This window comes from Tympanuchus pallidicinctus, unplaced genomic scaffold (assembly GCF_026119805.1).
Source record: "Tympanuchus pallidicinctus isolate F22 unplaced genomic scaffold, pur_lepc_1.0 scaffold31, whole genome shotgun sequence".
In the NCBI taxonomy this organism is placed as follows: Eukaryota; Metazoa; Chordata; class Aves; order Galliformes; family Phasianidae; genus Tympanuchus; species Tympanuchus pallidicinctus.
This window is the reverse complement of record NW_026294749.1, coordinates 8,486,839-8,509,131: the sequence shown is the minus strand read 5'-3', so window position 1 is coordinate 8,509,131 and position 22,293 is coordinate 8,486,839. Positions and strand designations below refer to the sequence as shown.

Here is a 22,293-nt window from a genome sequence, read left to right as displayed (position 1 = left end):
GGACGTTGCTAGTCTAATTTCTCTGCAAATGTTCTCTCCAAACAGTCCCAGCTGTCCAAGGAATGTAGTTTAGCCATTGTTGTTCACAGTTCTTGATTGGAAAGAATTAAAAAAATATCATTCTAGCTGAAGATGTATGTGCTGAGATTGCAACAATTGAGTGTCAGGAGCTAGGTAAAGTTTCCATCTCCTACACGGATTGGGTTAGACCTTTCTAAGCAGAATCACGTAGTACTGTACTTTATTCTCTACCTTCCCAAAACGAAATAAAAGAAGAAGAATGAATTTGCTGTTGTAACAAAACATTTGTGTTGCAGATGATAATTTTTTTTACTGGTTGCTGTTGAAAGCAGCTGTCCAAAGAGGCTTAGGGAAGTCTTAGGAAAGACAACAGAATAGACAGTGTCTCCCATTGAAGTGTCTCAGGAGGATGCAATTTCTGAAAGTATTTATATATCTAATTATAATAGATTTCGGTCTGTGTTTGAACCTAATTTTGAGAGATCCTCACAGGAACTTTTATTGCTGTTGCTTGTTGATGTCTCACTGTGTTGGTAGTGTCAGACATTGGATCCTGATTACTACTGATGAACAACACGAACTTGCAAAGCTGGTAACTTCTGAATCTGCATCACAGACCTGGCTGCTTACATGGAGGAAGGACAATTTATTTTTCAGGCAGCACCACCCCAGTGCGACTGTCTTGTAGTCCTTTAGTGAGTTGCTGCTGAGACTAAAACTCAATCCTATAGAGTCTAGTATAGGGATTGAGAGCAGAGGTCTTCACTTGTGATCAATATCCATGTGGCTTTACTGCTATTAGCTCTGCCTTGTGGATAGCAGTGCCCCATTTCTGTGAATGCCAGATGTGATCCCTTTGAAATAGCCACTGTGTGTCCCCCTGCAGCTCTGCCTGTTCCATCCTTCCTTGGGTCTTTCCCCTTATTTATTTGAAGCAGATGTTCCAGTGGGTTAATTTTGTTAGCTGTTGGCAGTGGCAACACCAACCATTTGAAACCAAACAAAACACAGAATTGCTGTTTGAAAGAGCTTCAAGCCAAAAGTGATTGCTAAGGATGCATCAGGCAAATAGTCACTACCTCATGTTAGTCTGTACCCAGCTGTCTTTTTCCTTTGTCTTTAGTTACAGGGGAATTTGAAGTGATGAGTCCTCCTACACTTCTATAGATTTTCTATTTCTTCCCATTCTCAATTAAAAAAAAAAAGTCTTTCTGTGAGTAAGTAAGAGGCTCCTAGGATGCCTGCCCTGCCTGGAAGAGCTCACTGACATCTGGATAAAGGAAACTGTTTGTTGGTTGTTGATGGTCTTTATGCGTTTTGAAATAGAGTGTTGTAAGTCACATTATGTGTCCTGGTGCAATCCTGGAAAGCCTGTACACTTGCACAACATGCAATTTTGTGCACAAGGTAGATTTAAATTACTGTCCTGTGTCATTGTTAGACTTGTGGATCCTCGCTTATTTCTCGCTGAATTGAGCGATGTGTCTTTTTGCACAAACAAGGTGTGCTAGAGGAAACGTGTGAAGTAAGAGAGAGGTGAGAGGCAAGATCCTCATGAGGAGCACAGTGGAAATCAAGAGACCTTCCCTGTTTTCTGTCCTTTGCTAGGGACGTGCAAGGCAAATTCAAACTTCTCATCGTGTCAGTTTTTCTCTTTGTGTAAGACAGGACCAGAATATTGCAAAGCATTGTGCACAATAGTAGAGGACTACAAAGCACTGTAAAGTTTAAATGCTAACATCTTATTGTATTAGGAACCTAAAAATATTACTGGGGTGCAGACTGGTTTGTAAATGCTCTTTTTTTCTTCTGTTTGGAAGGGCAGTAAACTTCTGCTTCATACGTTACGACTTCGGTAAGGCACTTAAACCTGCACTTGAAATTGAGCATGCGCATTAGTCTTTTCTGAATACACCTATTAGTTAGGACTTGTAGCAAGACTGCTTGTCCTAAGTATGAATAGAATGTGCTTTTTTGAAGGGGAAGAAACCTGCTTTTCAAGCACATATGTATTCTGCTGGTAGAAGCAAATAAATAAAAAAAAGACTCCAGTTAGTTATGTGCTGCTGTGACGTTTCATCTCTGGGTCCCTCTATCTTGCTGTGCATAGCACTCAAGTACAGTATGATCGAGCATGGTTCAGTAAGTGAATGCAATGATGCTAATGAGCAATTTATTTCTAATGATCAGGTTCTCCAGCCCTGCCCAGCAACATGGTATATTTTGGAAGCTCTCAGGATGACGAGGATGAAGAAGAGGAAGAGGAGGAGACAGAGGACACAAAAACAGCCACAAACAATGCTTCATCATCATGCCAGTCAACCCCCAGGAAAGGAAAGACGCATAAACAAGTTCCAAATGGGCAAGGTAGGTTCTAAATAGTGCTGTTCTCCATTGATTTGATTGATACTGATACCACAGTTGTAGTTGGTAAAGGGACTGCATTGCTGTTGGCAATGGAAGGTTTTTCTTAAAGTTCTCTCTTCAGTTATTTCTTTGCAGATCAACAGAAACGGCATTCATTACAAGAACTTTCTGTCACAGTGTCCTCCTATTGTGTCTTGATAAACGGATCAGTGTGTGTCACAGCATCACCTAGTGTAAAATGGCAGGCCTAAAAGCCGTGCTGAGTACTTTCTGAGTGCTTCCACCTCTTGCAAGAGCTATTGTATCGTAACAAGTCTATGCCCTGTTTGCCTGATGTCTTTTCAAAATGGATTCTGTGCTCCCTTTTCCCTTCCTCAGTATTAATTTTACCTTCAAAACCTTTCCTTCTGGTGACTGCTTGTTCACCTTCCTTCTCAGCAGCAGTATGGGAAGGTTTTTCTACAGGTTACTTTTTAAGAGATGGTTGTGACCTGTGCCTTCTTTTTTTCCTTCTTTCCTGCTACTCTGTGCTCTGAAGAAGAGATGAATTGATCCCAATTACTTCATTATCTTGGTCCTCATCTCTGCTTTTCAAAAAGAAATTTTCTGTGAAGAAAGCCCTTGTTATATAAACCAGATTATTTTTCAAGACGATGTCTGAATCTGCTTTTTTATTGTTCATACTACCTCAAATACTCACTGTTTGTGGACTATTTTTGCAGAAGTGGAAAAGGATGTTACACCTAATAGTATTTCAGCTGTCATCTGTAGGCAGGCGCTTTGATGTTGTAAAAGCTATGGATCAAAACTTTGCACTGTGGATTGATTTTTATGTAAAACAAACAAAATAACAGCCACAAATTTCTGCATATAAAAAATGAGGTTGCACGTAAAAGAACTGCTGCCTTACCGTTTTAAATAGGATATATTGTTACAAAAGGAGCTGATCGTGTTCCTTGAGAATGTCCCAGATGGCAGCCACTTTGAAATTAGCTCAGAACCAGAGACACCTGAAATCTTAATTGGGGGTAAGTAAAGGCAAACTTAATGAGCCATCTAATGGATTCATAATCTTCATCAATGTAGATCAGACTGAGCATAGGTGAAGCTGCTACTTTAATACATGTGCAAAAGACCTTTATAAAATACATAGGAGACAATGTGAGATGTTTTGACAAAGGTGATGAAACAGGAATTCCCAGAGAAGGCAGCTGCTGCTGCTTCTTCATCATTGTCATTTCCTTATTTCTTTTTTTCATTCTTCTTCTTCTTTTTATTTTTTAATTAATATCTCCTTACCCGGGGGTATTCCCATTTTTCAGTGTCTGTTATTTTGGTTGACAGCCAATAGTATTTTTGTTTCCAGTGAATAAAGTAGGTTCTGGTTGATGTGTGTGTCTCTTTTAAATGAGACCACACACAAATGCAGAGCAGGGACGGGTGCACCAAATGAACTTAATCTAGCGTGAGAGTCTATTTTTAATGAATTAAAGTCTTTTGTTTTTAATGTCCAGTGCGTAGTTAAGTACTTCGGACCTGAAAATGCTAAGGATTTGCTATGACATACAACAACAAAGGTTCACAGCTTGATTAATGTCATTAGGCAGTGTCAAATGATTGAATTCTGCTAAACCAGGGCCAGAACAACTTTCCTGGGTGAAGTCATTTGTCAATATCCTCTTCTGACACCAATAGGGGATGTTACTAGGGTTACACACCAGACTAGCCCGTTGAGCCACCTTTTGGACAGCTAACTAAATCAAAATTGCCAAAGTGTGAGTAAGAAGCCAATGTAACACATGGCATAGCTTGCTGCACAAGTTTGAGTAATTAGCTGAACTAACTTGACACCTTCCAAGCTTATTATTTAGGTTTATTTCAAGAATCAGATTGCTACTGTGCTGTTTCTTCCTCCTTTCTTAGCATTTCTAATGTGGTAAACTTGTATCTAACCATTAAAAAGCAGTGTAAAATTCTTGGCAAGATAAATTTTTAACCACTACACACGGTCATCTGGAAAAGGAATATGTAGCAACATGCAAGACTTCTTTCATGCAATATATTACTGCAGGCAATGATAGCATTGCAGTTAAACGGTTTTTTAAGATACTACAGCAGTTGCCACAAGGGAAATTGCTAGAGCTGCACTCTTAAAAATTGGTTTCATGTCATTGCCAAATTCAACTGATTAGGCCAGGTCTGACATTTGTTAAGATAAGTTAGCAGATTAAGGCTTGGATGTCATTGCTGGTAGTTTCTGCCTTGGCTAGAAGCTTGTATTAGTTCTGGGAAGATCTCTCTCATGCTGTGAGTTGTTTTACACCTAGCTGTTGGCTTGCTCTTCTCACAGCTGTCTTTTTCACCTTGCTTAAAACTACAGTAAGCATTTCTCAATAAGACAAGGAGAGAGCATTGGCTACAAACATTCAGTTTTTGTTCTCTTGTAATGCAGAATGAAATGTTTATTGCTTGCTTATAGATTTAAGCTAGATGTCATAGATTAATTCAGGTCAGAGAAGACCCCAGGAGGTCCTCTATTCTTGTACTCTTAAAAACCATCAGTAACTGCTCTGTCAAATTCAGCAATAACATTAGCAAAAGTTTGTGTCTTTATTTGTCCGTGTCTTTATTTGTCCGTGTCTTTTGGGGAGGAGGAGAATGCTTTGGAAGCTTTCTAAAGCTCAGTGTGCAATTTTGGTCCTAAGCAGAATGATTTTAATTGAGTTAGGATTTCTAGCAGGGTTAAAATGGTGAGAGGCCAGAAAGTAATCAGCTGAATCACTTGGTTTTCATATAGCTGCAGACTTCAAAAGGCTAGTTTCTCAGCTAAGAAACCATATGAGCATTTAATTGGAAGAGATAAATCCATCTTGCTGTTTCAGTATATTGAAGTGATATTAGAAGAGCTTTATGGAAAGCATGTCAAGGATGCATGTCTTTTTAAAGCACGTAGTTCCCTTTTAACTTAAAACCTCCTAAGTTTGTGGTGAATTTCAAAATCAACATATGGAAAATTAGGAATGATGTGGTGCATATTGCAGCAGATAAAACAGTAGTACCAGCTATTGCTGTAGTTGCCTCTTGTGTGTGGGTGTTAGGAACCCCTGTAATTCCTTGTATTTAGAGCCAAGACGCCCAGTCACAGCATTCCTGTATGCTGCTCAGATGTTAATTCCCAGCTTGCCTTTTGTACCCATCTCAAAGAACCATCGGTCCATCTGAGCCTAGCTCACAGTTCTGTATGCTAGGAATTTGATGGAAGAACCCAGGCAGCTGCATTGGCTTAATGTATTTTTTCTTCAGTATGGCTGCCAGGTGTGGGGAGAAATTTCTCAACCACAGCCTGGATGATGAGGCATCTTGCCAGCATGGAGGAGGAGATGGGAAGTCGTTGATCTATTAGAAAATTAATCTTCTCCTAACTAACCTGCAGGGAAAGCAGGTTCTCAGCAAAAGAGCTATGCTTCAGTTCCCTGGGGTGTGGGGTACCATGGCTGAGCTGCAAATCCCTGCAGCTCAGAGGAAATTCCAAGTGTAGGTAAGAGGGTAGACGTGGCTCCCTATGACTTTAAAACTAGTTCTCTGAATTCCTTATGACTAAATAAATCCTACTTTGATTTCGCTCTGTGGCACAGCAGAAGGTTTTCTCCCCAGGCTCCTGAAGGAAAATGTTTGCAGGTGCCAAGTGTTTTGTTAGGCAGTCTGGGAAGTGGAGCTGGAAGATACGCTTGGGGATTTGTTGGGTTATCAATCCCATCAAAAGAGCAAAAGGGATAGGCATTGCTCCACTTGAAAGGAGTGGGAAGGGCTTGTGAACTGGAGATGGGCCTCAGGAGGAGCAACGGAGCAACATCTGCGGCACCAGTTGAGTAGACAACTTTGTCTAAAGGTTACAGTTCCTAAAATAAAAATCCTCAAGTAAGTTGATTGCAGGATTTGGTATTTTTGGCAGCTGTAGGGAATTTCAAAGGTTGAGAAAAGTATGCATTTGAGCCAGCTTACTGTCTCCCCTGACCTGGGGGGGGGTCAGGCGGGGGGGTTCTTCACCAGAGGGTGGTCAGACCCTGGAACAGACTGCCCAGGGCAGTGGTCATAGCTGAAAGCTGGTTGTCCTTGTGGGTCTCCTCCTCAGGAGATATTCTATGATTTTATGGTTGTATTATTTAAATTCTTCTTGTACTTAGGAAAACAGTGTTAGTCATCATTGTCTGTAACCAGACCTCTTTGTGAATGAGTCTTGTTTATCCAGGGCAAGCGAGATTTTGGTGTGTCAGAAGGCCAACTGTGTCAGAAGCGATTACTGATCTGTGGTGTGTTTTGTTACTGGTCTGCGTGCCTTGTGCCTGAAATGAGCAGGGGGGAAAACTGTAAAGATGCCTTTTTTTTCTTAGGCTCAGATTTCAAAACAGATCTGGCAGTAGTGCACAGTAAGCAGGCATCACTAGAAATATTATACTCCATTTTAGTGCTGTCTTCCTCGCTTACCAAAAATGCTGGAGAATGTTTCAGTTCTCAATTTGCAATGGATAATTTAGCAGAGTAATTTCCTTACATGTGCAATAGCAAGGACGATGCTGGAAAAATCACAGATACTATTTTTTTCTTATTTCAGGATATAGTTCAATGCACTGTTTGTACATCTTTGGTGTAAGTGGTAGATCTTTTACATACATTATTGTTTTAAAAAAAAACAACACGCGTTAAAACCCAACCAACCAAACAGAAAAACCCTAAATTAGATATCTGTAGGTGAGTACGTAAGACAGAGTCTTAGACTCTTCAGCAAAATTACTCCCAGGGAGGTAAACATTTGGAAGAAAAATATTCTCTGCATCCAGCTAAAATGCAGAATGAGAAAATTTCAGGCGCAGTGCTACAATAGTTAATGGGTAGGCAATTATTTTGATGATTTACTGCCTTTTGTTGAAATACCATAGAACCAGTAATTGTTGCAATAAACATTTTGCACATTTAATTTTTCTGCAAAAATATGTAACATGAAAATTACCCGTTTTACAGTAATTTACATATTTAAAAATGCAAATCAGAAACAACACATTTGGGGATTTGCGGATTTTCAGTAGCTAGATGTATGACCTATGGAGAAGAATAGGGGAGCTGGATGTTACTCAAAAAAATTGGGTTGTTATCCTGGTGAGAGACTCGTGATAACAGATAGGCACTTCTTGTATGGACTTGCTGCTTAGCGAGTGACCCTTTCGATGTTGTTTGTGTCATAATGGTTAGGTGAGAGTAATGAATCTGTGCTAAGATGAGACACTTGGTATTGAATTTTTGCAAATGGTGGCGTGGTGTCTCATACCAATAATCCTCCTTGCAGTAGCCAGCGTGTTCCTGCCTGTGAAGAGCATCGAGCTACGTTACTGATAGCGGCCAAAGGGAGTGCCGTGCCATCAGCCCCAGTTCTCCTGCTTGTGTTCTGGTTGCGTACAGCTAGGGAAATTTCATCGCCGAGTTGTCCGCCCACAAATGGGGTTAGGGCTTGAGAAGTGCTGAAACAGCTGTGCTGTGTGTTTTCAGACCATGTAACACCAGCAGTGCTGTGATGTCCTTCTCCTGAAATATGCTTTTGCCGTTGCCCATAAGTATATAGGTGTTGCTTGAGGAAGACAGTTCCTATCTCTGGAAATGGTTTATAGACCCAACGCTCAGGGAAAACAATTGACAGCATTAAAATATTCTGTTTTATGGAAGTAGAACACTGTTTTAGTTCCTGCGGGAGGAGAAAAGAATTATTGCCTGGGTCCTTTAAGGCAGTTCGAGAGCCACATAAATGTTTTCACAGTGACTTAAAACTGAATTAAAGCCAGAGCAAGAATGTTTTTGTACAGTAACGGATACTTAATGCCAGAAAGTTGATTAATATTACATCTCTTCTCAAACATGATCTGTGTAACAACATGAGGTTTGCATTGGAATAGCTGGCTCGGGTTCACAAAATTGGCAGGGCTCCCTCTTCTCCTTCTAAAAACAAAACTTTTCCCTTTCACTCTTCCCTCTTTGTTTTGGACAGTTTTATGAATGCTCAATCGCTTGCTTTACGCAGCACAATCTATGCTACGTACAGTGTATGTATATGATCCTTGCCTTTATCTTCCAGAACACAAACATACAAACGTGATCATATATCAGTGCTTAGCTCTTCCTTATGCTTAGGCTAATGGAGAAACCTACAGTAGGAGTATCTGGTACAGGAATCAGCTCAAGGAGGGTTTGTGAGAGAAAGCTTTGCCCATAGAGCAGGCAGTTGACTGAACTCAGCAGTAGCTCTGCTGTTTGAATAGTGAAAGCATGATTATTGTGCATACTATGAATGGACTTTGAGTAGATGACTGAGTATAGCCTATAAAATATTTGTGCTTGTATTTATTTCTGTGGATGCTTCAGAAAAATGCTGAAAATACAATAAATGTTTATTGCTTAGTGAGGTGTCAGTTCCCTTAGTAAATGCCAAGTTAATCTGCAGTAATTGAGCATGTCTGTGGCTTTACATGGTCAAACTTTTTTTTAGCCATCATTATAGCTGCACCTAGTTACATGCACAGTTTGCATTGACCAGTGCAGGGATTCTTTATTGTGACTTCAAATAAAGATACCTTGAAATCCCTGGATGGGATCCTGTGTGATTATTAGTGCCCAGAGTCCAGCTCCCCTGATGCAGAGGGAACTGTGCTTCATCCACCAGGGATCATGCTTGCCATAAGGTTTTGTTCAGCTGCCATAAATCATATCAGTGGTTTGAAAAAACCCCAGTGCTTGCAAGTTTTGAATGTAGTGGTTCAGTTTCTTTGTGTTTGATCATCACTGCTAACCAAAAGGCCCACAAGAATTTCACTATGGGACTCGTATTGAATCAGCTTAATAATAATAATGATTACTTCAGAGGAAGCAGCATTTTGCAATGAACATGTATGTAAGTATGGTTAAAATGATATACTCTTGTTGTATTTGAAGCTACTCAACACTTACAATTTGCTAGCATTTTTTATCATTTGTTTGTGGTGCTCATGTCTTTAATTAAAAGCTGTTCTGGAAATATGGAACTGGTTAAGGTAGAATAAAATGATGGTGATTCAAGATTCCAAAAGATCTCTCCTTTCACAGTATGAGTTTTATTGCTGGTGTGAGTTGTAGATTGGTTTTGTCTGTTTTTCCTTTTTTTTTTTTTTTTTTTTTTTTATAAATGAAATTATTGCTTCAAGGATGAAACCTTTATTGACTGCTCTTTCAGAAGGAGAAAATGTAACTGGGAGCTGAATGCTGGATATTGTGCGTGTCAGAGTTATATCTAGGATGGAAGACTGTAGTTGTAGCACATTTATATTTGAGCTCAGTAAAATTTAGGGTGCATCTTTCCTGCTTTACTAAATGTCTCAGAAATATTGAAGGGCTGGCAGACCTCAAGGGAAATGCAATTTGCTGTGTAAGAGGACACAAAAGAATTAATAATCGTTTTATTCTTGAAGCAGATTTGGGCTCAGTGATATTTCATGCAGGGTTGTTGGTAGATGGCTTTTTTTTGTTTCCCTTTCAGAAGGGGATTTTTCATTCTTATTAACAGTTACTTCTATCAGTTACTTTTCAATGGCGATGCTTCGTGGGGCACTTCTTGGTATTCTTTCCCTGGTGATTTCATCCTTTCTGTCTTACTGGAGCTGTCTAGCTAACTATTTGGGCCAGGTATCTAGCTTTGTAAGTCAAAATAACTTAATTCTGCATTTGTTTTATTGAGATGGGAGTGAAATCATGGTCTAGGGGATATATATATATATATATATATATATATATATATATGCATTATCTTGAATGCTTGACTGGTAATATTTTTTTGTAATTAATCAGATGTGCTCTTTGATTGTTTTTCACATAACATGACTATGAATTTGGCAGACCTCATTTTCAGGAAGATTTTTACACCTGTCTGCTTATAGCAGTATTGCAAGCACTCAAAGAAACAAATACTGCTTTTTTTAGAAACGAATGCCATCTATTCTTCAAATAGAGGCAGCATGGCAAGGGCTGTTTTGCGTCTACATCTTGCCCTTATTTTAATGTTCTCAGGGTTTAAGCTTTTTAAGCTTTTCCTGTGAGAGCAAACATCTTTTCTCCCCCATTTCTCTCTTCCCCCTTTCAAGAATCTTACAAATTAAGACAAAAGATAATTACTCAGAGAGTAAAACTGGCAGGGTTCCCACGACACTTAAAATTAATGAGCTGCTGCATATAAAATATACCTTGTCTCATGTTCGCCGGGTTTGGGGTTTTTTTTTTGTGAACCATAGAAGTGCACAGTTTGGCTTTTTGGCCGTGTTTTCTGTTGCAGTAATTTTCAGTTATAAAGCAGCAACCGAATACAGAACACTGATCTCTCTGAACGTTTCCGTATGGGCAGATGTGTATACACAAAATTTGTTCCTTCTGAAGGAAGATATCACTCGCAGTGATTGAAATACGTATTAACAAAGCTGCCGTCATTTGTTTGTGCTGTGCCCTATTACAAATAAACAGTCGCACTTTGCACGTTCGTAGCGCCTTCCTTCTGATGTGAGAACTCCTCACAAAGGAGGATAAATGTATTGTCGTGAACCCCCCGAGAGGGGTTGGCAATTATTGTCAGTTCCATCACTGGAAATGAGACAGAGAGGTTATGAGAGTTTCACTGGAATCACAGACGGGTCCTCGGCTGTCTGGGGCAGCGCCAGTTGCTCCTGAGCTCAGCAGAGCCGAAGCCGTGGGGGAATTGGTGGTGAGTTGGCTGCTGATGGGGTTGCTCTCATTCCTACTCACTTCGTGCAGCAGGAAGAGAGAGGGATGGGGGAAGTGGAACGATGTAGATTTGTGCTTGCAGGTGGTGGGGTTTTTGTGTTTTGTTTTGTTTCAATGTCACCTGCTGTAATGCTTACCACCACCTGAATGTGATAAGTGACCTGAACAACAATTCTGTTGATAACTTGCTGGAATTTCTGCTTTTGGAGGCACGGTGGGAAGGTTGGAAGGTAGCTGAAGCAGCTGTGATGCACCTCAGTAGCAGCTTAGGTGCACCTTCCTGTGTCCAGCAGGATTTTTGCTTGCTTAAATTACTGTTACTGCTGCTGCTCCTGTAATGCCACAAGACACGGCCAAGCTTTGCAATTTAGATAAAAAGGAGTGTGTCATTGGTATCTCATACTTACTGACTAACTGAGGCTTTCATTTCCCAAGAAAACAACGTCTTAATTCATTCTGTTAATGTTCCCAAACAGGTAGAGCATGTTGTGTGCAATACTTAGTATTCTTAGGTATTTGTGCCCTTAAGTATTTGTGAATTTTCTTATTTACATCCTTTCCTAAGCAATGTCAAAGTAGATGAGTGAAAAACAAGAGATGAGTGGAGAAGTCAGGAGATCACTTGCCATTGTGGATGTTGGATCACAAACCTCACAGACCTCTGGCAAGTGTTTCCCTGATGAGCAAGCAGCACATATTTACTGCATTTTTTGATTAGCAAACAGACAAAAGGATTGTTGGCTTTTGTTTTGTTTTTTTTAAATCTCAGCTTTTGATGATCCCTGACAGTGGAAGATGAATGTATATCCCTAAATAATTCAGCAGTGGGAGAGGAACAAAACTTTTGTTTTGAGATATAATTGTATATATTTTCATAATGTTTATTGTGTAAAAAATATGGTTTCTTGTTCTTTCTTATACCTTAGTTTCAACAAAAGGTTAGGATACTCAGCTTAGTTCCTTGTATTACTTCATATGATGTGTTCCAAGTTATTATTTTTCTTTATTTGTAGAATTATTTCCTTTCTCTATTTGCAACTTGTCTGCTAAACATGCTTTTTCATGGAACGTTTCCTTTCCTTGTTAAAGTAAAAATAAATCCTCTTTCTGTTTATGTTACATTCAGCACTTCCTCACTGCCACAGCAAGAAGTTGATTAAAACTATCATAAATAAGAATTGAAAGGATAAGTCTATATTCAGGTCAATCAAAATAGTAACTTACCTTATATGTTTTAATTTGGGTACTTTGATAATCAAAGGAAATAGCTAGCTTTGGTAAACCTGTTCTTGTAGGTAAATATGCAAAATTGTAATTCTCTTTCTGTGTTGCTTTTGCGTTAGCTAGAATAGAACACTCATTAAATATCCAACACTGACAACAAAGAAGGTTGGGTTGTTTTGAATGAAGAGTTTCATCTTGTATGCACTTCTTTTTTCTTTAACACTCTCATTTTTTTTCCCTCTTCTCAGTTTTCAATGGATCCAGCAAATCATTGAAGGAGAAAGAACCTGCCCAGAAACACAAAAGCAAAGAGGCCACACCAGGGAAGGAGAAGAACAGCGAACATAAGGCTGAGAGCCGAAAAGACCAGGCTGCTGCTAATCACCATCCTACTACAAACACTGGCTCCTCTACGAAAGGGCTCCCTGCTAACAACCACCACACTCTTCATAGATCGGCTCAGGACTTAAGAAAACAGGTAATGAATTATACTGTACTGTGGACACAAGGGAAACACAGATTTTTAAGGTGCTAGCTTCATTTTTCACTGCATGGCACAGAGGGAACATTGCCGTCCTTCAAAGCGTGCTCTGAAGACAGCGGGGAGTTAATTTTTAGTGGAAGAGAGAGAAAAAGAGAAAGGAAAAAAGAAAAGTATTATGTATGTATGAAGTTGTTCAAAGTATGCTTTACAACTCTCTCTATATTATATAGAGTGTAGATATGAAAGCTAAAAGTTCACATCACTTTAAGCCTTTCTGATTGATACTTTTGTTGGCTCCTCTGCTGAAAGTGCCAAGGCTGGCAGCACATGGTGGAAATTAATTCCTTTAGTGTACAGCTGGTCTGCTTGGATTATCTTTGAGGTTTACTGGCATTGTAGAGAAACTGACATTATGCTCAGGTGTCTCCTGTTGTATGTGAGCAATTCAAACCTCAGAGTCTGGGAAAAATACCTTGCCCAGTGCATAAACTGTTCCAGGATTTTGTCTCCTTCCCAGTAGACATACCAGGAGAGAAGCAATTCAGGACTTCATATTACCTAGTTTAAGACTAGCAAAAAAATTCAGCAAGAGCTTTGTCTGAACCCAGCTTTGATTTGGGTCTAGAAGTCTTTTAGGTGCTTGTGATCTGCATTGGGGCGGGACGTGTCTTCATCTGTGAGTGTTTTGGATGGTTGGGTCATTAAACTTCTAATATAGTAAGTGATAGATTCGTTTTCTTATAGAAGGGCTTTAAAAGCCTCAGACAGTGTCCTTTCAAAATCTTTCAGCTGTTATCTTTCATGAGATAATTCAGTCTGAGGGGATGGGTTAGCAGAGTATCTGAACTGGGGCAGTGCAGTACAGAAAGTTTGCTGCACTTGCATTTCTTTTTCTCTTTTCTGGAGGTTAATTCTCAGCAAGACACTTGCAGGCAGTTATTATTTGCTGGCATGTGTAGGTTTTTCATCCAAATAGGCTAGGCTGGATTTCACTGGAGCTGGAATTGCCATTTTTGAGAGCTGTCAAGGCCTTAAATGGCACTTCTCAGTCATAGGCTTGGAAATTCAAAAGAGCAAGAAGGAAAAACACCGTTGCTCCTTGCCAAGGAAATCTTCCATGCCTCGTGCTTCAGTGATGTTTAGCTTCTCCTGAAATGTCTCTACTGGACTTGTATTACCTTTGAAATCGAATCTGAGATCCTGAAGGAAATTTGAGATCCTGAAGGTTATGTACAGTGTATTTCTCTGTACCCGTGTAATCTTCCGTTCTTGATTCCCTCGTGGCAATTCTTGGTTATCGAGTCATCAGCTTGAATGCCTGCCTTCTTTTTGTATCTTTTCTTGTGACTGCCAGCATCCTATGTTCCTTGCTGTAACATACTCAGCCACAAGCACTTCATGTCAAAGAAGTTTCCCAGAATGTAAGGATATGCTTGAGACTTAATTATTTTAACTCCCAGGAACACTCATATGAAATCCTTTAAAGTTTTGCTCTGAAAGTATGGGTGGTTAAAATTCTTCTAAAAGTCAACAGCTGTCTCTTGTGAAGGAAGTTCTAAGAAGGAAAAAAAAATAGCTGTAGAAAAATTCTGTCCACGAGCCAAGGGGTTTTGTTTTATACAATAGTAGATTTTTTTGTATTGTAGTTAGGAAAAAAAATTATATAAACTTAAGCACAATGTGCTACAACCAACAGTAACTCTACGTAGACACTTCACAAACTGATCCTCAAGCTTCAGAAAATAAGGGACCTATAAGCTCAGAGGGTGAGGTTTTTTTGTTTTAAGTGGAAGGATAATTAACATTCTAGTTTTCTTCTGCAGTCCACAGTGACATAAATCCTTTCTTACTAATTTTAATGAAAACACGGCTGTAACTAATTAGAAGTGATTTATGCATTTTGCCTGGTAAAGTGATCTAGCTTTCTGTAAAACCTTAGACATGATAATTGAGGCATCACTAAATTTATGCTCTTGTTGGGAGTCTTTGTTGACTGTTGTGGTGCTTTCCTAAAGGAGAAGAGGCATCAACTGCGTGTTCGTCCTCCTTCCAGTGTGTTTTTGCTTCTTGTTCATGTGCATTTACCTGGTTTATCGATGTATGTGTCTTTTGTTTTTTTGGTTAAGTCTTAGAGAAAATAAAAGGAGAACACAAGAAATCAGATGACATTTTCTTTTTTCCTCTCTTTTTTTGCCTTTCCTAGTGTGCATTTGCACTTGTCACGTTTCCTCTCTCTTTCTTCCTCCCTTGCTATCTTTCCAAATTTCCTTCTTCAAAGGGATTGTGGGCAAACGAGATGTAGTTCAATGGGGCCCTCTCTTGGCCTAATATGGTAATTTAAGATCTGCAAAACTCATATATCAACAGGAGTATTTTTATGAATGAATTCAAGATCAGCTGTGTAACGTGATTTTTTTTTAGAGACCAATATTGTTGTTGGTATTGCTAATGTTGCTGTTTTTACTGTGCTTGTTATCTACTAAGTTGTTTGTTGGCCTTTTTTTTGTGTATTTTGTGCATCTGTGTGTGTGTGTGTGTATGACTGGTGGGTGGATCCCAGGTGCTGTGCAGAGGTGTGTATGTAGACCAGTTCAAATCCAACAAATTTCTGCAATACTGTGTGCTGGTTTTTATTTGCTTGTATAAAGCTAACAATTTTTAGAAGTTATTGTACCTGCAAGGCGAGTGTTCAGTAAAGTGGAGAAAAGAGTGTTCTGAGGACAAAAATGTATCAGAACAACTGAGAAGATAGCTGAAAACCGCAGATATTACCCATATCCCTAGTTTCACCTTTAGCTCAAGACTTTGAGTCATGTAAGGCTAATGTCAATCATTTTGTTACTATTTGAATTAAATTGACTTCTTTCTTATGCGCTCAGTGTAAGCACTGCCTCGGAATGGAGCTGTGGCATAGACTCCCATTTGGTGAACCTGCGCACCTGGCAGTGTGGCCAGTTTTTTAGGCTGACTCTGTGTGTGTATGTTTGGTTTGGGGGGAGACATATCAACAGTAGAAAGGTAAGAAAATGGCTACCGCAATTTCTTGTTTCTTTTGGTTCCAATCGTCTGATGGGTCCTCAGAGACAAGTACAGACCAGGAACACGTAGGTGTGTGCTGACCAGGCAGAATTTCGCATTTGTCAGTGTGAAATCCTGAATCCACCCATTGCTTTGATGGTGGGCAGTGACCACGTTGTTTGTTCCATTTGTTTCCAGCTGGAAGACGTTTGTTGCAGCCTATTCCGCATTTGAAGCGTGGTCTGCTCTGGTCTATGTACTACTGCTGTATCTTAAATTTCACGCTCCTCTCTTTCAAAGCACTCGATACCTGTGGACATTTGGGGAGGGGAGAGGGAGAAGCATTTGAAAATCATTGAGTTGTGTCTGCTCTGGAAAGATGATGGTTCTGAAAAGGTTTCCAGAAGTGTTTCTTTCCTACGGGGTATTCTTGGTTAGCAACCAGACAGAAACAATTCAATTCATTATGGTACTCTGAAAGCCAAGCGTTCCTCTGCTTGAGGACTAGTTCATCATTGGAGTAACTTCACTCTGTCTGAATAGAAATTCAAATGTGCTTATAGTATAGGATAGTAAGCTACATAGCTGAAGCTTATGTACCTATTCAGTGCAAGATTTGGCCCTGAGAGATCTAAGCTTTCATTCTGTGGAGGTATTCTGACAACTCTAAGCAGTTGTGAGAAGTTGCTTTTTTCTTAATAAATTTCTTAATAAATTCAGTTTCCAGAGTTTCGTATCTTGGCAGTTTTAATTCTGGTCTCAGGCTGAGGGTGTGTTTTCTTTCAGAGAGGATAAGTTGTGAGGGTCTTGCCTTTCTCCATTAGCACTTGTTCCATGACTGCCTCTCATGTAGGCCGTGTGCCACCATTACCCATCTGAAGGAGTGACATGGCTGGCCCTTCAGCATTCTGGTTATGACTTCTTCAAAAAAAGTTGTAGGAAATCTAGGCTGACAAAGCATTTCCATATAGCCTGAATATCCCCTCTGAGGTGTTTTCTTCACTGTGTGTAATGGCACAGTACTGTAGCTATGATATCCTTGAAACCTTCTTGAAAACTTCCAGTTAGAAGAGATTCCTCAACATCCAAAATGCTGCTTATAGCATTTTCCTTTCTTACTAATGAGGAAGTTTTCCAAGTTGCCCTTTAGATTATCTTTGTAGACAGTTAAGGGGTTATTTTCACCTCTTGCTTTTGACGTGATCAGTAGTTCCCAGAGAGGTTTGCATGCTTTCACCACCGTTGCGTTTTGCAGCTCACATTGTTCTCCAAATATTGTTCCTCCCCAAACGTGTTTGATTTGTCCTTCCTAAAACTAGCAGTTCCTCTTATTTTAGAAATGTTCTGACATAACTTCTTCAAGACTGCCTTTCATTTTGACCTTTCCTTCAGAGTATTTACAGTTCCTTCCATGTGTGCATCACAGGCACGGTTTATGATGGTCCAGCTTACTAATGGAAGGACTTAGCAGAACTGAGGCCAAAATAGACCTCTGCCAAAAATCACCTGAAATACGCTCTCAGTATAACCATGAGCCATGACAATAGTGAAAGTCTTTCTCAGTCTACTGTAAAGCCACTTTACAGTAATTACACACAGGATGTACCTCCAGAGCTTGTTTGATGGGATGCTAACAGGAGTTCTACTGAAACAAAGATACCCCTGTGCCCATTCAACCAGGTATCTGTCAGAAAAGGATGAAATTAGCTTGCAGTGCTAAAGGGCGAGGTGGGGTGTATGTGTGTGTTTGCTCTGTTAGTTTTTATCATTATCTTACTATGTTTTACGTGTTTACAAATTCACTGTTTGACGTTGGTTCCAGAATCATTAGGGTTTGAAGTTAGCAGTCTGCCTTCCCTCCTCCATTTCTCTCTGGGACGCATGCCAGAAATTAACTAGGTACACTTCAGCTTGATTCAGTTGCCTTCCTTGCTCTTTTTTAAAATTGACTTTTTTACATGTCTGGTAAGTATTCACTTAACCAATGGTAGTACTTGTGTTGAAGACAAACCGAAAGAAGCACAGACACTTCAGCTAAACTGTTTCATTTGTTTTCCTTCCTTGTGTAGTAGTCAATCTATGCTACTGCTTGTGTAGGAGTGGATCTGCTGTCCTTTGTTAGCTTCATATTGCTGGAATATTTATAAAATCTTCTGTTTTGTTTGTGCCCCTTTGCTAACTGGAATTCCATTAGCACCGTGACCTTTCTGATTTTATTCCTACATGCTTTTGCTATTCCACTATAACTGCACTTAGTCACATAATTCTGCTTCTGTTTTTAACTGTGACCTTAGATTTTTTTTGTAAGAACATTATGAACAAGCATAATGGTCTATACTTCATATCCTCCTCCTGAGTGGGAATTGTTTGGATTTAGGGTTGGTTTTGATTGGGTTTGCTTGTTTGTTTGTTTTCAGATTTTTTTTTCCCCCTAAAATTTGTTGTCCTTTCTCTGCTATTGTCATATCTTAGAATTGAAAACTCATTTCATAATCACTGTCATCCAGATTACCATCGCCTTCCAATCCTCAGTCAATTCTTCTCAATTAGTCTAATTGAAATCTGTAATCAATGTTCCTGGCTATCTGTATAGCCAGAGATCCTGTGCTGACAGCTGCAGGCAGGAGGCAGTGTCTCAGCAGATCTCTACCTGTGTCTGTTTTACAGTGTAAAAAGGCTCTGTAAAAGTCAAACCCGGTCCTCCATTTCAAATTTTACTGCCTAAATTTCAAGGGAAAATGGTGAATACACACTTAATGGGAGACTGTAGTGTGATCTTTTCAGTCTCTATTTTATCCCTATTTTATAACATTCCTATTTTGTACGTGATTGAATTTCTTGAATTCTTTATTTGAAGGCGCCGTGCTTACTGATTTGACAAGCCTTTTGAAATCCCACAGGAAAGTATTATAACTTTGCAGAAATGGTGCTACTCACCTGTGCCAATAAGGGTGATAGTTGTATTGTATGCTTTCACTTTGAGCACATTCATCAGTGTTCCTTTGATTTTTGGGTGTATTTTTCCTTGCTCATAGTAGTTTAAGGAGGTCAGAAAAAATGTTTAAACTTGTTTAAACGCTTTAAATTTCTGAAGGTTTAATCTTGAACTTTTGTTTCTTTAGCAGTGGGGCTTGCTTTGACAGTGCTGAGCTGTCACAATTCCCTTTGAAACTGAAGGCTGCTTTCTGAAAGAGTTGCTCTCAGCGCTTAACATGCCCTATAATTAAAATACTAATTTTAGTTTTATAATTGGATTAAAGTGCCTAACAGAAAGAAGCAGAGTCCAGTTCCTGTAAATTGCAGTGGCACATTAGTGAATAATGATAAAAATGTGTCTGTAAAACTGCCCAGATATCAAACTTCAAAAACAAATATACAAAACCACCTTTTAAAAAAATGCACTGAACTCCTGTATGCATTTTATTTCATGTGAATAACTAAAGCAACAAGATGCCTCACTGGATTTAATATGTAAGGCAGACTGGATCCCTCATGGCTGTCCTGATCTGTTGGGTACATAATGTGTTCAATATTTAGTTTTCTATGTATGCATATACGCATAGAGAGGAGCTTTGTTTGAATCTAAGTGTGTAGTTTTTGCACAACATGCCCATTCCAGGTTAGAGTAGATGGTACACACTAGTTACTCTCTTCACTATATAGGAAACTGTATAGGAAACTATATAGGAAACTTACTTAAGAGAAGTTGGGTGGGTGAGGGAATAGTCTTTGAGGTCTGGAAAATGAGATAATGACAGTAGTAGTTTGTAAATAGTATAGCTTGCTTTCTGGTAGGGAAAGAAGAGGGTATTGCTAGCAAGTGAGCTCACCCTTCTTAGTGCTTCATACCCTCCAAAAGCATGATCAGCTTTCTGGGGACATCTTGGTTCATTGTAGAATAGTAATAATAATAATGTGTGTTTCTTATTCTGGATGTCCTATCTCTCCTCTTGTCTGGGTGAAAGTTATTATAGGAAGATTGTACAAAAAGGGCCAGGAGTCAGGACTGCAGAATATGGTTGTCCAGCAAATGGGAAACTGTGGCTACCTGGGAACCTTATTAATTTACTTTTCTGTTTTATGTTTCCTTCCTTCTGCTCCCCCTGCGATACTCCTGGCTTTGTAGGTTTCTAAAGTCAACGGAATCACTCGAATGTCATCTCCGAGTGCAAATGCAGCCAGTGCCAAAAAGATGAGAGAGGTCAGACCTTCACCGTCCAAAACTGTGAAGTATACTGCAACGGTGACAAAGGGAACTGTCACATACACCAAAGCCAAGAAAGAACTGGTCAAGGAAACCAAACTAAATCACCACAAACCCAGTTCACCTGTCAACCACACAATCTCAGGGAAACTAGAAAGTAGCAATGCAAAAACCCGCAAACAGGTGCTATCCCTTGGAGCATCCAAGTCTAACAATACCGCTGTTAATGGTGTAAAAGTCAATGGCAAGTTGAACCAAAAGACATGCACTAAGGAGGTGGGGAGACAGTTAAGGGAGGGGCTGCGCAATTCGAAGAGGAGGCTGGAAGAGACTAATCACATAGACAAAATACAGTCGCCCACCAAGAGAATGAAAGGGGCCGTCAACTTGGCAGAAGCTGCGAGCAAAAAGGCAGTTGTCGAAAAGCTTTTGCTGAATGGACACCTTAAAAAGGAAGTGCCAGAGAAGAATTTGGAAAGAAATAGGCCGAAAAGAGCCACTGCTGGAAAGAGTACGCCAGGGAAACAAGCACATGGCAAAACTGAAAATGCCTCCTGTGAAAATCGTTCTACCTCTCAAGCGGAGTCCTTGCACAAGCCACAAGACTCAATGGGAAAGCACGAAAAGGGCAGTAGTAAGTCTGGGTGGGGGATGCTGGGGGAGATTCCCATCCTTAGGCCCTCCACCAAGGAATTTCATGACCCGCTGATATACATTGAGTCAGTCCGAGCTCAGGTAGAGAAGTATGGGATGTGCAGGGTGATTCCTCCTCCAGACTGGAGACCTGAGTGCAAGCTAAACGATGAAATGCGGTTTGTGACACAGATTCAGCACATACACAAGCTAGGCAGGCGCTGGGGACCCAACGTGCAGCGGCTGGCCTGTATCAAGAAGCACCTCAAATCTCAGGGCATTACCATGGACGAACTCCCACTCATAGGTAAGGGCTGTGGTTTCCTTGGCCTTTCGCCACTGCTTGTTAGAGTCCGTGTGCAACTTCGTGCTCCGTTTGCCTGTATGCTTAACCAAACCCCTGTTCAATTAACACTGCAGAGCCTGGCTCTCTCTCTTTGTCAGACACGGTGCGGGTGGGTCGTGGGAGAGCTTTGCTGGGAGGGTTTGCATTGCCACCTTCCTCCTTCCAACTCTGTTTGGCTCAGGGAAAAATGCTGTTACAGCATTCTGGTTCTCAGATTTCAGGATCTTCACCTCTACTGTTTATTTTGTTAAACAGTACAGCTGAGGGTATTGATGGTCTTCATTTAAATGTTATTTCAGAATATTCTTGGACGGTACCAAAGATGTTTTCCAAACGGGCTACAATGCTGCCAAGCTAGTATACAAATATTTTTTCCTTTTTCTTTAAAAGCATTTAACCAAGGGGAAAAAATATCTTGAAACTGATTTCTATTTGGGTACTCAGACACTTCAAATCACAAATTTGCAGTGACCTGCTGACATTTAACAACCATTAAGTGTCAAGAATAGGCAGTAAAATGTGGTTGATTGCAAAATGGAGGTTTCATTATTTCTCGCAGCAGGTGTCTGCCAAGGCTAATGCCTGAGTAAGAATCACTTATTTAACAGAATTCTTGGTTTATGGTCTGCTGTCAAATATGACACGTGACAAAAATGTGACAATAGTTTGTAGAAACATAACAACAGCAGCATACAAATGAACTGTTGAATGATTCACCTCCATTTCAGCTGCCTTTGCAGCCATGACGTAAGAACAGAGTTTTGTTTTTAATTTGTGTTAACCTTCTCCTTTGTTTCTGAAGTGTTTTGAGTCAGAGCACGCAGGATCTGCATGTTGCAACTTGAGGCTAGAGTTTTGCCTTTGAGGCATTATCCCATTAGAGGCAGCTATCAACACTAGTTGGATTAAAGGACACGCTTTGCTGTTTAAACTGTTGACAATGCTTCCCTTCCCTCTCCCTTTTCCTCCCCCTCCCTTCCCCCCCCTTTAAATTTTAAAACTTTGTTTTATGTCACGTATGGTAAGTGGGTGCAAATGCATAAAGGCACACAGAGATGATGAAGTTCATGGTGAGCCAATGAAAGGCACAACAGAGAATGACAGAATTTGAGGAGGAGAAGGAGTGAGGGTTAGTGCTCTGTTGCAGCAGCCACACAAAAACGTTCAAGGAAATCTGAAAATTAAAATCAGTCAAGCAGCAATAAGTGA

At 40.0% G+C, this 22,293-nt stretch overlaps 1 protein-coding gene across 1 annotated transcript in view; it reads left to right on the top strand.

The window, feature by feature from the left end:
* Positions 1-22,293, top strand: part of JARID2 (jumonji and AT-rich interaction domain containing 2) — a 202,402-nt gene that overhangs the window by 153,139 nt on the left and 26,970 nt on the right. Inside the window, exons 5-7 of the mRNA XM_052697756.1 lie at positions 2,212-2,388; positions 12,648-12,877; positions 20,028-21,045. Of these exons, the coding sequence (XP_052553716.1) occupies positions 2,212-2,388; positions 12,648-12,877; positions 20,028-21,045 (1,425 nt within the window). The remainder of the gene's footprint in view (positions 1-2,211; positions 2,389-12,647; positions 12,878-20,027; positions 21,046-22,293) is intronic.